This window comes from Dicentrarchus labrax, unplaced genomic scaffold (assembly GCF_905237075.1).
Source record: "Dicentrarchus labrax unplaced genomic scaffold, dlabrax2021, whole genome shotgun sequence".
Classification (NCBI taxonomy): domain Eukaryota; kingdom Metazoa; phylum Chordata; class Actinopteri; family Moronidae; genus Dicentrarchus; species Dicentrarchus labrax.
Window position 1 is genome coordinate 14,951,195 of NW_026136721.1, and position 16,673 is coordinate 14,967,867.

Here is a 16,673-nt window from a genome sequence, read left to right on the forward strand (position 1 = left end):
GTTTGTGCGCAGCTTTCTTGAACAATGGTGGTGGGCAATCGGAACATTTTGCAATGTCTGTGTATTCAACTCCTTTGGTAGTGTGAGGTAAAAGAAAGAAGGGTGCTCTAGCCGGGGGGGGGGGGGGGGGACTGGAGAAATATTCAAGGGGTGGCCAGAGGGTGGCATGGAGACTTTTAGGGATGGCAAATATATGCCAATCACATATATTAATAATTGTTTGGAAAATCACCCAAATGAAGATATTTGAACTTGAAATATTACATTATTGTTGCATATATAACTAAGGCATTGGCACTAGAACTCAATAAACTCACAGAGATGTTGACATAACTACTACTATACCTACATCCCTAGGAAAATATATATAAAGTGGCTATAATCAATATTTTAATAATAACAATATAAAATGACAATGTGAAAGGGGCCGCTTGTAGAGATGAACGGCTAAATCTGCAGCTCCTTTCCACAGCGAGTTTCAGTTCATTGTTTAGCTCCAAGAAAGTGGAGAAACACTGGATATAATATAACTTGTGATCAAAACATATAGCTTATTGCAAGGCTGTTTTTAGGCACAGGTGAGCTAGGATGTAGCCTAGGACACTACCAGCTGGAGGGGCACCAAAGAGGAGGGAGATTTCTTTGTCATTTATTTCAGACATCCAAATCTACTCATGCCTACTCTTCATTGTTCACAGTTTACATAGGGCTGAAGTTTACTGGTATACCATGAATTAAAGCTGCTGGCTGTCGCTTACTTTGTGACCCACGCAGTTTATTTGTTCACATCGCTGCGTGAGAATCTGAGACATGGATAACCAGATTGGCTAATTGTGTGTCATCAATTCCCACATATCAAAGGAGTCTGCTCTGGTTTTGGTGTGGGAGGCACAATGTCACAAAATATGCTCTGTATTGTTAACATACTAATCCTCATCATTTTTAGTTTCCAATATATTTTAACATGTTTTAAAAAAATCCAGAAAAATTAAGTTGGCTGTACCAGTTAAATGGGGGATAATGGCACACACTCGTCGCAGCCATTCATGCTCGCTTGTGTACACGAAAAGAGATAAAAAGAAATTCTGCGTGTTGAACAATCTGACGAGGCCTGAAAGTATTTATGTATAAAGTTTTGTTGAACAGTGGCCAATGTGTGCTGTGTAAGTGTACATCAATCAATCATATGAACACATCAGAAATTATAATGCAAACACCATTCATTTATTGGTATAATATGTCATAATACTTTATAGGTATCATTCTGTTAAATACATTATGTACTAAGCCTGTGTGTATCTATAGGCAGGCATTTCACATTCAGGTCCAGGTTCAGTGCAGTGATGACCAAACATGTCGTCTCGTCCCACTCTTTTGTTCCTAACACAGAAGTGAACGAGGAGCCGAGGAGAGCAGCAACTGCTCAATACATCAGTTTATCATCTGTAATCATTTTACTTTATTTCTCGTCAGCTTTCCTCTACTCCTCCTTTATCTGTTCATCATCTCATTTTCATACTCACATCTGAAATAAAGTCATTGATCTCCCCTGTCATTTCTTTTTATTTGTAGACAAATGCCTTTCCACTCACTAAGGTTGAATCTCAATGGAGGAGGGACAGAGCGGTCTCCCTGAGGTCCTCCTTAATGGCGCCAATATCAACCAGCCGGGAATGCACTGTGAGTCAGCTGTAAAGACAGGCACGCGGGTCCAATAGGGTACAATCAGTGATCAGTTTAGGTCCAGATTGAGACAGTAAAGTCTAGCTTAGGCTGGTTTAGTCCAGTTTTGAATCCACCTGATTCCTGTTGGGGCTACTTGCCTTCAAGGACAAATAACTAACTTAGGACCAGATGCTATTGGGATTACAAGGTAACAAGGCAATGCAAACTAGATTATGTTTATGTAGGAAGGAATACCTGAGTCAATTAGTTCTTGAACAGTGCTGAATGCTGTCTTGAATCTCACAGTAACACACTTTTGGGGCCTTCTAAAATGATTCAATTGTGCCAATAAAGCTCAAGATACTATTTGACTCATCAGAAAAACAGGATTTATTTGAAGAACTCATCTCAGGTGCTCAGCAGAATAGGATAGTTTGGAGTCTCGGGGGGTGGGATGCATTCATGCTTTCGTCGGTGAAGCAGCAGCGGTAAGGATCCTTGTGAATCATGGTGAACAATCAAAGTATGTGACTTCATACCAACGTTCTAAGGTCTCTGTGGGCCATAGGGATGTCACAAAACCAAAAATGTAGTACTCAATCCAATACCAGGGAAATTCTACAAATTACAATACTTTATTAATAATACAGGTGAATAGCTTTGCATTGTATTAAGAAAAACATGCCTGCATCCAAGCTGTTCCTCATTGTTTATAATTTATTTATAGCCAAAGTAGGCTATAAAATCGCCTAACAATCTCTCTCCATAGTCTTTTTTGGTCTTGGCCCTTTAGGGAATTTCTCTCTTCCTTATTCATTTGTTATTTTTTGTCTTTTGTGGGGATTACATTAAGAAATTGCCCTTATTGGTTTTTTTTTAAAGGAGCTTTTGTTGCACTTGCAGTGGCATATTGAGTGTGCGGCTCTCCACCGCTATCTGTCTCGCCTCCTGCACACACAGTTCAGTGGAGTGGAGAAGAGACAGGCAGCGAAGACAGTTGCAACAGCCGTAAAAGTAAAATCACCTGTACACCTGCATTTCTTCCAATGGCATTTAATGTCAGACAAGAATATTTGTAGGCTTATATATTGCCCCTTCAGGTCCGGAAGAATGTAATTTCCGTCACCTACAGCACTGTTTAGAAACAAGTACCGTCAAGTTTTCCGAATTTTGGCATTGACTTGGTAACGAATTATTGGTTCTTGTGAAATCCCTAGTGGTCAAAGGATGCTCAGAGTTGTCAATGTTGATGGGGAAAAGGCATCGAAGGGACTGTTGAGATACACCCTGTTAGTTTGGTGGTGTGTGCATGTTTGTGTCTGTGCAGCCTTAAGTGCGCCTGAGTGCGTGTGTGTGTGTGTGTGTGTGAGAATTTTTCTTCAAGAGTTCAGGTTATATAGCAGCTGATGTGTCTTTAGACAGACACGCATACATCCAGTCCAAGATTAATCCGCTTCAAGTGTGCACAATGACATCAGACCAGGATCCGCAGTCCAGTTCAGGCTCATTTTAAACTAGTCTCATTGTAGACAGCATAGATGAATCCAAAAAGAGTCCATTCTGTCGGCTTCCTCTGCAGACCAGAGCTTGAAAGACGCAGGTGTCTCAGAGGAAGGGGTTGTGGCTGTGTGTCTGTGTCTGGGACTGAGTGCGGGGTGCTGGTCGTGGAGAAAGGGGGAGCAGGGGCTGTGGGAGGTTTGAGGGAAGGTCCAGGAGTCCGGCAGGAGGTTGCGTGAGAGAGGAGGGGAGGATGGTTGGCTGGTGGTGCAGAGGGAGGGGCAGCGACGGGCTGTAGGAGAGCATGTGCGGGGGTAGTGGGGATGTAGAGGATGGCCGCATTTGGTTGAGGGTGAGGCGAGGCTGGTCGCAGTGGAAGGGGTTTGTGGGAGACGGAGCACTCAGACCTGGGAAGAAAGAATTGGGTGGAAAACCTTTTAATAATCTCACAATCATGTTTCTGTGAGTACAGAATGTGAGAACACTTCTTTCTTACCTGAGAGGAAGGGGTTGTTGTGCGTCTTACTAGGGGGGTTGGAGGGTATCAGTGCATCTAAATTGACCAGCGAGGCCCCTGTAGGTCCCAGGAAGGTCTCTGGGGTTCGACACACACGAGTAGGTGGGGCACTGAGCGGGGGTGCTAGCCGCGACAGGTCAAACATCTCTGGGCTTGCCGACTCACGTCCGTTTACCTGGGGTTTCACCGGAGGGTCAGTCCCAAACGGATCTGGCTTGGAATCCGCTTCAGCAAATGGGTCAGAGTCTGCTTTAATGCCAAACAGCTCTACATCTGAATCAGGACAAGAAGAATAGTTATCGAGGGGATATGATGCAATATGATGTGTGCTGCATGGGTGACAATAAAGGACATCCAAACATTAAGTGTCTTGTCCACAATGACTTAGCTTACTCCAGAACAACTTCATTGCCCTTTGTCTTAGATTCTCAAAGTCTCTGAGGGGGCCTGGTGGTGCAGAGCGCTGTCTAATATCCAAATCTGAAATCTGGTGCCTGTTAAGGCTTTAGCCTACAGTATGGTTCACATCATTTTATATCATTTAGCGACCCCTCGTGCTCTACAAGAAAGATATTAATTTGTTATGCTTCTTCATTGATTTATTAAAGTTATTTCTTGAATTTGTCCCCCACCTGTATGAAATAATTGGTAACAAGTGGATCCACTACAAGGACCCCTCCCTCTACATTACAATGCAATCCATTACAATAGTTGTAAACTGTACTGTTTTGTATATATACAATGAGTTATCTTGCCAATCATGTTGGAACAAGATATTATTCTTTCCAGCTGTCAATGCATGAGACTTATTGCTTCTGTAAGATGTACAGTAAAAAATGCTTCTGCCTGTCCTGCACTAACACTACCTGTGGGACTAGCACGTTGAGGGGAGGACACTTGAGGAACCTCATCTTGAGGCTTCTCCTCTTCCTGTGCAGCAAACGGATCCACCCCATCTCCATCTGCATGTCAAATTGAAAACAGGACAATCTTACATTGAAAACTACGATGTATATGCATATTGATGAGGCTGGTGTTTCTGAAAGGTACCTCCGTCTGTTGGGCTGTCCCACGAGTGGTTGACAGGACTGGAGGAGATAGGTGCTGCTTCCCAGGGGTCTGTGTGTGAGTTGGCGCATGGAGCCCAAGGATTGGATGTGGCGGAGGACGAGGGTGGGGCCGTCCAAGGGCTACCAATCACAGGAGTGCTGCAGTGGACTGCTGTGAAGAGAGACATGTGAAGCATTAAAGACACAAAAACTCCTAGAATCTGAGAAAAAACTGAGATGGTAGAGTAGGTATAGAACCATATTAGTCTTTGTATGTTTGTTATGAGCCACCCACCTACAGATTCCCAGGGGTCAGAGGTGATGTCACCGGTTGCTTGGGTAGAGTTCCAAGGGTCACTAGGCGGAGGTGGGGCCTCCGATGAGGGGCCAAATATGTCCACCAGGTCCAGCATGGCTGACTACAGAGGGAGCAAACAACCTTTCTGTAAATCTGTGGCAAATGTTTTCAACAATGTGTAATTGGATGGGGTTTTGAACCATGTAAGACTCTTAATAAGAAAACCTATCCAACCCTGTTGAGATCTGTGGAGGAGAGTATGAGGAATGATACAATTACTGTGATTATATGTGACAGTTACTTTGTAACACTATTTACACACTCAGCTTGACAGAGCTTGGTTAACTGAAGTAGTTGACACATAATTAGTGGTGTAAAGAGGAAGCTCTGCTGAAATGTTTCCCTGATGTTTTAAACCCTATCACTGTACAAGATTATTATAGTTCTCAAACTCAACTAAAACGTACAAACTAGGTGTGAAGAAACATTTTAGTTAACCACAATAAAAATACAAACTAGACTCTGGAAAAAACTAAAACAAACTGAAATGATATTGTGTACTTGTGTACTGTGTACATATAAATAAACTCATATAACATAAAAATGTACAGGAAATGTCTTTAGTTTTAGTCTTTGTCAATTTGGTCAAATTTGTCAACTCAAGCATTGGTGCTTAATGTTTACTGAGGATGTCTAAACTGAATTGAAAACAAAAATATAACAATATGAATAAAAACTAATGAAACATACGAAACTATAATAAGTCTGTCACTGTGTACAATGAAAGCCATGTGTCTTTGCTACTTTGCTCATTTTTATTCTTTTGGGCTGAGAACATTCTCATACTTCTTAAGCTAAATAAACCAAAAAGGTATTGTCACAAAGATGGAAACTCATGAAAAGTTGATGTTTTGCAGATACAGTGTTGTCTTCATTCATTCACCTGGAAAAAGTATGCACAACTGCTTATATTTGACTGCCACCCTACTGAAAACACACATTTATAACAGCAGCACCATTTTTCTCTCTTTGTGAGTTCTATAATTATTCACTGGTCCGTTATTGTAGATTCTGATTGATATAAATCAGATCAGAAATCAGATCAGAAACAAAAACTGGATGTTGCTAATGTCTGTATTGTTATGAGGTGCAGTGGGATTGCACAACATAATGCAGTGAAAAGTGCTTGAGGTAATTCAGGAACAGTTTGTCAGGCTGCATCTGGACTCTTCTGCATCTGCACTGTTTAGATTATTCTGCAGCAGCGTCTCTCAGCAGAGTAGACAGTAGTGCAACAACTATTTGTGTACTGTTTCTTACAATACAGATAAAATATCTTATGTTAACACATGTGAGGTTGACATTATCATGTGAGAGCATTATTGATCATGAAACCCTTTCAACAAAATATAGAACAACAGACATGATGCCACGTTAGGTGCGTGTTTTGAAATGTGCATTGCTCGTCATTTACAGTAAGAACATGTAATAATGAAATTTATTTCATGTTAGCACATAAATAAATACACAGGAAAATATTTTTCACTATTGTTAATTGAAACATTTTCCACACTTCACGTCCCATGTCAATATCATTATTATAACAATGTGTATAAGTCAACTCTATATTTAGACAGAGACAATTATTCTTTATATTCCATTTAACAGCTACATATCACCACAAACAGCATCATCTCTCTCTACCCTGGGCTCCTCACTCATGTTCAGAAAATCAGTTTAACATCAACTGACCCCATGTGAAATTATGGCATGTATAATAATAATAATAATAATAATAATAATTTATTTATTATTAATTTAATAATACATTTAATTTATAGAGCACTTTTCAAGAAACTCAAAGACACTTCACATAGGTTAAAAAGGAAAATAAAAAGGTAATAAAAATACAGGTATAACTTTGACATTTCAAATATGTTCATATTAGTTGTTTACATGTGAAACCTGAAAGTTTGTCTGAAATGTTCATTTTACTGTAAATAATCTGCTTATTTTATTCAATATTTCCTTTAATGTTAGCAGTTTTAAGTCACCTTCACTGAAAATGTGTTTTTGTTATGGGGTGAGGTTTGACCTTCACTGTGCAGAACGATGTGTGTGCAGAGTTTGTTTTCATGTTGATCTGCTGAGGGGCGAAATTACTCTGGGCTCACCTTAATTCTGACTTTATCACATATGCATACCAACATGATTTTGAAACATCACACCTTCAGTTTGGAGGCAAATCAGGGTCCAGTATGCAACTTAAACAAAGGTTGATGTGGAAACTTGAAGCCTCCCATGCACATAGACTAACAATCTTGCACCAAGTAATTAAACTTTTGAAACAAAGAATGTTTGCTCATTCATAGATTCAGGATTTTTCAATGATTAGGTAGTGGTAGCAGTAACAACACAAAACTGTAATTAAAAAATGTATTTTATTTTTTTACTTTCATGTGTTAAACCATGCCTGAAGGGGATCTTTAAGAACCTTGCTACACACATTTTAAATTGCACTAAATCAAAGCATCAGATAAAAGGCCAGAAATAAAATGTTTTTTTTGAACGTGTGATGATCCTACAAGTCATGATAATCTGTGACGCGCATTTGACCTTGTGAATATGTCAGGACTTACGTCAGAGAACCATTGAGAGGCTCTGGTCTATATTTCCATGCTTTTTTTCTACAGAGCACCTGAAAGCGTCAGGAGTTCTGTGATAAGCAACATAATATAACCAATTACAAGCCATGGGGACCTTTACATAAGACAGCTGGTGACTGATAGGCTCTTTGACAGGCCAATGAGTAAAGGAGCTGGTGTGCTACAAGATAAGGAGTATGCTTTCAGGGAAATGGCATGCTGAGCTCAAGGTTAGACAAGACAAAGTCATTATCATTCAGCAGGCACCTCTTTCTCCTCTCTCTCAGCTCTCTAGCATTTCTCTCGCAAACCTCTCTCATTATGCTGATCCATGTCTTTTTGTCTGTTTCCCTCCCTAGCCCACAGTCCGCACTATAAACTCCACTTCATTCTCTAAATGTCTGCCAGCAACCACCTACAAATGCACCCAACCACCTCTTCCATGCAAACACACACTCATGTAGCATGCCTGCACCCACACACGTACTGTACATCGCACACACACACACACGTTTTTAAACTCACCTCCTGTGTCCCTGACTGGCTCTCTCTCCTGCTCTCATCTAGGGCCTTCTGTAACAGAGACTCGTCTCCTTGACGACAGCACTGCTCCTGCAGGGGTGGCAATCGTGACATCATCAACATTATCGCAAAGGAAATGAGCACGGACGCACGTACAAGCACACTCACATACACACCAGCGTAAATGAAACAGTCTTTGGTTTTGGCCCAGCGAAATGAAGGCGGCACTGGCGCCTTTTTTGTGCCGTTGAAATATTTAGTTGACAAATGCAGAGGCTGGATCAAGCAGAGAAAAAGGATGCAGATCATGTTTTATATGTCGAAATTTAAACATTTAAACCAAATCTGAACAGACTGAGAGCCATTGAAAAGAGTGAGCTGGATGAGCACGGAAAAAGTTGGGAAGAAAGTCATTACATGGCCACAGAGAAGCATTTCAAGATGTAAGAGCCATATCATCAAATGCACAGAAAGAAACTACAGGGTTAATAAATGTAGATACTTAATGGTATGGAGTGAGGTGTGTTTTTGTGTTTTTGTGTGTGTGTATTTGTACCTGCTCATGTTCCTTTTGGCTGAGGCTTAAGGCAATCTGTAGTTGTGTGTCTTCAGCCATCTCTATGGTAACAGGGGAAATGAAGGGCTAGCTAGATGAAGGTGGGCGAATGTTCAGATTTTTTGTACAAAATTTGAATTATTGGAATCATCAAGAGGCAATGAGACATGTGTGGCTCGAGTACAGAGGAAGGATGGTATGCTGTCACACCAAAGGAGATTATATATTATCATAATATGTGTGTGTGTGTGTGTGTGTGTGTGTGTGTGTGTGTGTGTGTGTGTGTGTGTGTGCGTGTGTGTTGTGTTACCTTCTGACTCTCCTCCCTGCTCATGGCTAAGGCCAGCTGGAGCTGCAGCTCCTCCTCACCACTGGTCTGTGGTCGCGCTTGCTCCAGGTCTGAGGCGGCGCGAGGAGACGAGGACGAGGCTGCAGAGGGAACAAGTGAGGGAGTTTGAGGGAGGAGGCAATGGCGGTGCGTCAGGAGAAATGGTCAGATTGACGTGGGGATGCATGAGACATGGAGCACAGGAGTTGTGGGGCTGATTTGAATATTTTCAGGCCTACGCTGCATTATTGATAATCCATGTGGGGGAATGTTTAAAGTGCTGGGCTACAGCACAAAATAGTTTTCACAAGGGATCAGCTCGAATACAAGTGTGTATTTTTAACGCCTCATCCATTCATTCACAGATTGCCAACACATAAAATAATCCATAAATTTATAATAACAATGTATCAGATGACAATGTGAAAGCAATGTGACAAAGGATGTAGTGTAATGAGTTTTAGCTCATTGTTTAGCTGCCCTGTCTGCAACTTTACTGTTTTGGTTCACTCTAACCACTCTCATAGTGTCGTTGTCAGCAGGCAGCTGTTCTCAGTGAAAAGGCTCTAAAAACCCTGGCCCGGGACTGTCTCCCAAACCCTCAGGGAAGAGGCCGTGCGCTGCTCTTTAATGGAGGTGGAGTGGTTAACCAGATGCACATTTGCCCAAGCAAATCAGTCTTCATCCTTAAAGTCTTTGTCTCTTGTAAAACTACAAACAAAATACAGTTTGAGAACACTTCACATGAAGCATCTCACCTTTGTGTGGCTTGCCAAAGTTTGTTTTTGAGTGTAGAAGGGGCTCATTGTTGCCACTTGTGGCCGTTGAGGGGAAAAACACACACTATGACATCGATCAGAAGGGCAGTAAAGACCCCATTATGGTTGCCAGCAAGTTTGCCACATCAACTTTAAAGGTGATGATTTGCTAATGTTGTTTTCACAGCTTGTTTCCTCTGCCCCTAAGCGGCCAAATAAAATCTGTTTTAAATACCCACAATACTCACAGTTAAAGGAGGACGGAGAGCCTCTGGAGCGGCTGAACTCCTCCCCATAGAGCACAGCCATGCTGGGCTGGCTTGTTCGCCTGCCTGGGTGGTAAGAAGGGGGTATACCTCCATACACACCCCCACCCCCCCCCCCCACCCCCTCCTCCACTGCCTCCTCCACTGCCTCCTCCAGCCATTCGCTCCTTGGTCTTTAGGGCTTGACCCCTTTCCTGGCGGAGCCGTTCCTCGTCCCGGAGGAGACACACCAGTTGGCGTGCTTTTTCTCTCACGTTGGCCCCCTGGTCTCTGCCGTCACGGTCCACATATTGGAAGTCACGTAGTGTCTGAACCACACAAAACATTTCCATGATCTTTCAGAGATCAACATGGACTTAAAATACTTAAAATAATGGAGAACTAGTGAAAGGTTATGGTTAAGAAGAAACCTCAATAATCTGAGTAATGAAATTACAGAAATTGATCTAAATAATATTTTAACCTTGACTGGTCTAGTCAATGTTTGAATGTAAGTCTTGCATGTTGTGGGATTTTTAAAAAAAAATGTATGTAGTGTCTATTCTCCTCTTGTTGTAGTCCAGTACCTGAATAGTGAACGCATTCTCACGGCACTGTTGGGCCACTCTCTCTGATCCTGTCTTCAGCAGGTAATCCAACAGAGTCAGGGCCTGGAGACAAATGCTGATTACCGCACTGATACTACAGAAATACTATTTTCTTACATCCCTACTCTATACATTTTAGTTGTAAAATATTGTTAAACAGAACTACTGTATATGTACAATGAGATGGATGCAGGAGAGAATGGTGTAACAAGAGTCTATAGCCATGCTCTGTGAGGCTGTACTTGTACTAAATGCTAACATGCACATCAGCAATAAACACAAATACAACTGAGGAAGAGTCATTTGGAGATATTTAGTCATAAACCTGGAGAAAAGTAATTTTGACCAGATGATGCTGCTAGATGAAATGTCAAGAGACTTGAGAGAAAAAATTTTTTGGGGGGGACTCAGCCTTGGTACATGGGGTGCCAGCTATAAAAGACACCCTTATGATACATCTTCTGGGGATCATTAATTGTATTAACTAATTATGTACCAAATTTCACAACAAAAAATCAAATAGTTGTTGAGATTTATCAATAAAGAACTACAAAGTCATTAGGATTCCTCCTCTGGGGACCACGAATGTCTGCACATTTCCTGGAAATCCATCAAACAGTTGTCAACAAGAACTCTAAAAACAGACATTGGTATCAGACAAATCTTTACACAAACATATGGAACGGAAGTGTGGAGGTGAACTGTGTATGTGGATGGAGAGAAGAAAGTGGAATGAATTTTGAAAGAGCGGGAAAGGTGAAGGGACGGAAGCACAAAAAGAGAGCATTTATAACTAAACCTAGCAGTCTGACAGAAACACGTGTCCTTCGTCAGGTCACCTTGTAGACGTGTCTCCAGTTCTTGCCACTGTCATTGAGGCGTTTCCACACCATGCCCATGACCTCAGCAAACGCCACCACGTTGAAGGTCAAGTCAGCGATCTCTGACATGAGAGACGAGGACGGGCCCCATGGGTCATTCGAGGTGGCCTCACGGACCTACACATCACCAGCAGAGCAACAATGTTGTCCATTCGTTCACATATTTAGATTTCATGCACACAATATTCTTTTTCATCCGGTATTATAGAAAAGTGAGAGATTACAAGTGTCAAAGCACTTCCTTTAATAACACAAACGTTCCAAGTCAAGAAGAGGCAGGAGAGACTTTTGTTCTGTGTTTTCATCTGATCAAATTCAACATCAGTTTTAATTTGAAGGAGTTCTAAAAGCTACTGCACATCAATGACAGTTGAGGAGAGTGTAGTTCATTTTGTAATACCTTGATCTCCGCTTCTGAATAGTTGTGCACAATATTCTTCACCTGCCGGCGCAGGGCTGAGGTTGTCATGGTGACAGATGATGGAGGATGTGGAGGGATAGAAAGTGGAAAACAAACACTCAACAGGTGATAAGAGGGGTTAAAAAAGGGGGGGAACGTGGACTGGAGGAGGAGAGGAGAGGAGCGGTAGCTATGGCATTGAAGGCTCCTTTTCTCTGTCAGGAGTTATAGGACGCCCCTGTGAGGAAGAGATAAAGACAATATGACTGAAATGTTGCAATCTTTTAAGGTTTATCTAATTATCCAGGAATGCCTAAATTAGATTGGGGCATTTCAGAGTCTCCATTCTGAGCCTCAGTTATATCTGTAATGCAATGCTTTGTAATGCTAAGCATAATGTTGCTATGCATTCAGTGAGTGATGCTGGGCTCCAATTTAAGCCCCGTTTGTTACTCTATATTCGTTTACATTTTGGAAAACTGGCACCATTAAAAGTCAAATCAAAAATAAATATAAAAACATATGCCAACAAATTTGACAAAATACTTTAAAATAGTTGCATAAACACTATACACTGATATAAAATACTCAAGTATTCAAAGAGATATTTCTCAAATGTCTATTGCACAAGTAAACAATTAATGTGCCGTGGTGTTTTGCCTTTATAAAGATAGTTAATTATCAATTGTTCTGTTATAAAATCATAACTGTTTTTAAGAAGGGACGCGGTTAATAGGAGTGTATAAGTAGACTGTAATAGGAATGTCATTGTTTTTGCAAGTATTTGCACATAAACCGAAAGCCTTGAACAAGTCGAAATAGTCACCGTGGTCACCAATGTCATGCTGAGGAGAACATGAACCACAATGCAATACACCGGTCGCTAGCATGGCTCGAAACAATGGGTCAAGGTAAAGGCGGCACTCGTTGATTTTACTTCTTGGCTAATCACATCAATACGAAAACACTGAGCAGCATAAACAGAGAATGACGATAGTGACTGAACGAGTGGCTCATAATTGCTGCCCACTCAGGAAGTAGGTCATACAAAAGCTCTGGCACTCAGGTGTCTGATGAAGCTTCTTGGTAGCTTATTTTATTCAGGCCAGCACACACAAACACACGCACACATACACACACCTACACACACACACACACACACACACACAGACACACACACACACACACACACACAACCTAAATTCATATTTCAGAGAGGACACGTGGGAATTGATGATTAAGGATTCCTGTGATACATTTCCCTCTGCCTAAGCCGTCACAAACACAGAACGTATAAAGCACTAACCCAAAGCTGAACTAGGGTGACCTCACTAAACTAAACCTCTCATCAGTCATTGGCTCACTCAGTTGGCCGCTTGTTAAAGATAGGGTTACGTTTCAAATCAAATACCCATCTGATCATGATCATCCTTCTTTTAGTTACAGTTTGAACGAATGGGTGAAGCAGAAATGTGCTTTTTTTTTAATTTGTCTTTTTTTGAAAAGAGTTTTGTCTGTTAGCTTCACATATTTTAGTAATTTGTTCCTGTGTTTCTGATCATTTTCTGAACAAAAAAATGAATATGTATGAATAACTATAGGAATTATAATGCATTTCTTTCAGTTAAGGTCTATTGTGTGCATTAAAATACAAGCTTTAGTTCAGCTTTACTTTAGTTTTATTTCTCAAGACCAAACCACTCTGTCTGAAACACAGTGTCATGTTTGCTGCAGTCTCGCCAATATACTGTCCCAAACTATATATGGGCTAATATTAGGAACTCATATCATATGTCTGTCAATACTGTATGTCTGCCACTAAGTACAAATGTTGCCCAGAATAAATGAAATTTAGAGTTGCCTTATCATAAATGTGTGCTTATATTTTGTGTTTTATGTAAATAAAAACAGATTTAATCAGATGTTTTAAACTTTCAAACATCAATATCAGTGTTGGCCTTAAGAAAATCCTGCATTGGTCGGGTTTTGATAACTACCAAAAAGGATACAAAAATCTCTCTATTTGGGTTGAATACTGTGATTAAACTAATTTTTATAACAAATTCATAGACAATACAATAACATACACTTAATGGAATATTAATCAATTTTCCATGAAGTGTGCAGTATATATTTTTTTCCTTCTAACTTACAGTATGATGAATATTTCAGGTGTCTTTTTCAGGTTTACCACTAAAAAGTGCTGCTGCAGCTAAAATTTGTATTTTGTTTGTCTTCCCAAGGAAAAAAAGCTACTCCATTCAAGTGCTTATGGGCCACTGACCTATGGGCCCTTGAGCTTGTGCCTGATAAGCCCATTCAGTAATCCATCCATGCATGTGGCTCTGAATAGCAGAACATTATTACCAGACTGCTACTGCGACAATCACTACTAACAATAATAAATATAATTAACAATTACTAACTTTGTTAAAGACTCTCTTTTGATTGTCATTATCTACGGCTGCTCCATGTCAGCTCACGTCACAGGATGCCTCATCCTGCCAAAACGCAAACATCAGCAGAAGCACAGAGCAACTGAGATGCACACAGCAGGGACACGGGCAGAACACTCTGAGGGGAGGTCGGGTCTGAGAGTGTTTGTGCAAGAGAGACAGAGAGGGAGAGAGACAATGAAGGGCATAAAGAAGAAAGTGAAGCTCAGCAACTTCAACCAGTATCACCTTTCTGCATAATCATCTTCAGCTTTATGTTCGGACATAGACACACGCCAAACACACACACACACACTCACACCCACACGCACACGCACACATAGGTTTTTAATGGCTGGTGCTGTGAGGTGTTATTGTCTTTTTGTCCCTTTTCAACAGACAATGGATAATTCACATTGTGGGAGTAAAATGAACTTTCTCCATGTGCATGACAACTCTAAAAATAAACAGAGGGGACAAGTGGAAGGAATTATAGGAGATGGAACCAGCTGAAAGAGTGTGTGATGTCAATTTCTAAATACACCCAACCGTGTGACAAAGGAAGATATTTCATATAGACGTTCAATGTTGTGACAGCGCATCATATTTTAGAAGATGTCATGTTTTTAGGTAAAAGTAACTGTTACTAACTGTTAATGAAGTAAAAAGTGTAATATTTTCCCCTGAAAAGTGGAGTAGAAGTATGAAGTAGCAAAAAATGGAAATACTCAAGTACAAGTATCTCAAAGTTCTACTTAAGTAACATACTTAGTTACTTTCCACCATTGCTATATGATCATCTTCCTTTAGGAATCCCATCTATCCCATCAGAGAGAACCTGAAATTACTTGACATGCCCTCATACTTACTATAGGATACTTAAGAAAAAGTACATTTACGGTATTAAAACAGTCTGAGTGCAACAATTAATGTGCAATGAATCTTACAACTGAATCCACAAACACCACAATGGGTGCCAGAAGTAAAATCCATCCTGAACACTTTCAATTAGCAAGATATGTCTCAGTGATTGTACAGCTCAGTTTGAATGTGTGTATTTGATGAAGCCTCATGCAGCACACAGACAGACAGACACAGTGGTGATGAAGTCATCCAGGGACAAACTGTGGAGCTGCTCTGTGAATAATCCGACAACTCCTGGGACTCGATGACAGCACCCAGCGGTGCTTTTACTGGGATATGGGCACACAGCTTCTCAGATTCACATGACTCAACTGTGTGTAATAATTCCAATTCATTCTGAGCCACAGTTGCTCAATCCCCTGATGAAATCTCCAACTCAGGTCCTGATGCTCAACCCTGGGGAGAGTCTGTGTGTGTTAATGCTACTGTAATAACACAATGCACATGAGCTACAGCTGAGGATTAACTTAAAACATCCAACTACAACACACCGACTCATACATCCAAATAAGACTGGTTAGGTTCAAGAGCTCACGAGCTCTGGTCTGATGCGTCAAATTGCTCAAACACAGAGGGGCCTACGTCACCCCGTCGTCCACGTTTATGGCTGCGCATGCGTGCTGCGGTAGCAGGTGTACTGTATTTTCAGGTGGCGATGCTGATGAGTAGGGCGCCCATGGTGGGTCTGCATAATGCATTGCACCCCCCCCCCCCACACACACACACAATCTGTCTCTTGCGGTGGAGTCCCAGTGACGGTTTCCATGTGTCGCGCGGATTCCTGTGCAAGGCCAACTGCCACTGGAGTTACATATAATAGGTCGGCATGGTAGTTAGTCATAGCGTATAAATATACCCACTTCTAAAGAGAAGGAATGCCCCCCCCTCATTTCAACAACATCCACTTTACCTTGCCCATTGCTCATCTCCCGCCGCGTCCACTGAGCATCCTCTCTGCTACCACCTCTCCAGGTCCCCGGTAATATCCCCTCCACTGGGATCGGTTAACCAGGGCAACCACGATTATCCACCCCCCCCCTCCCCTTTCCACCTATATCCGGAAAACGTGAGAGAGGAGCCGAGTGTTTTAGGAAGCCTTGAATGGGAATGTCAGTGTCCGAATCCCCCGGCCTACCCTGGCTGATGCGAGCCGCTCGGGCGGGCAGTCAGCGGTGAAATCCGCATAGGACAAGGATAAGCCACAGCACAGCACACGGCAGCTCGCTCACTCCCTCTCTCTCTCAGGCAGCCCTCATCCACACACGCACCCGGCAGGCCACGCATGCACGGCACGGCACGGCAATCAACGGGGAGCGTAGAGAGAGAGAGAGAGAGAGAGAGAGAG

General features: G+C 41.7%; 1 protein-coding gene across 1 annotated transcript; it reads right to left on the reverse strand.

Moving 5' to 3' along the window:
* Positions 1–1,202: 1,202 nt before the first annotated feature.
* On the reverse strand, positions 1,203–16,644 carry epn3b (epsin 3b). Its single transcript, XM_051384279.1, is given in 13 exon segments — positions 1,203–3,569; positions 3,659–3,952; positions 4,546–4,641; positions 4,730–4,900; positions 5,024–5,147; positions 8,197–8,283; positions 9,060–9,178; positions 10,084–10,216; positions 10,218–10,409; positions 10,668–10,751; positions 11,528–11,686; positions 11,970–12,207; positions 16,239–16,644. Coding segments are annotated over 12 exon segments (1,827 nt in total). The 5' UTR covers positions 12,039–12,207; positions 16,239–16,644; the 3' UTR covers positions 1,203–3,270.
* Positions 16,645–16,673: the final 29 nt, after the last annotated feature.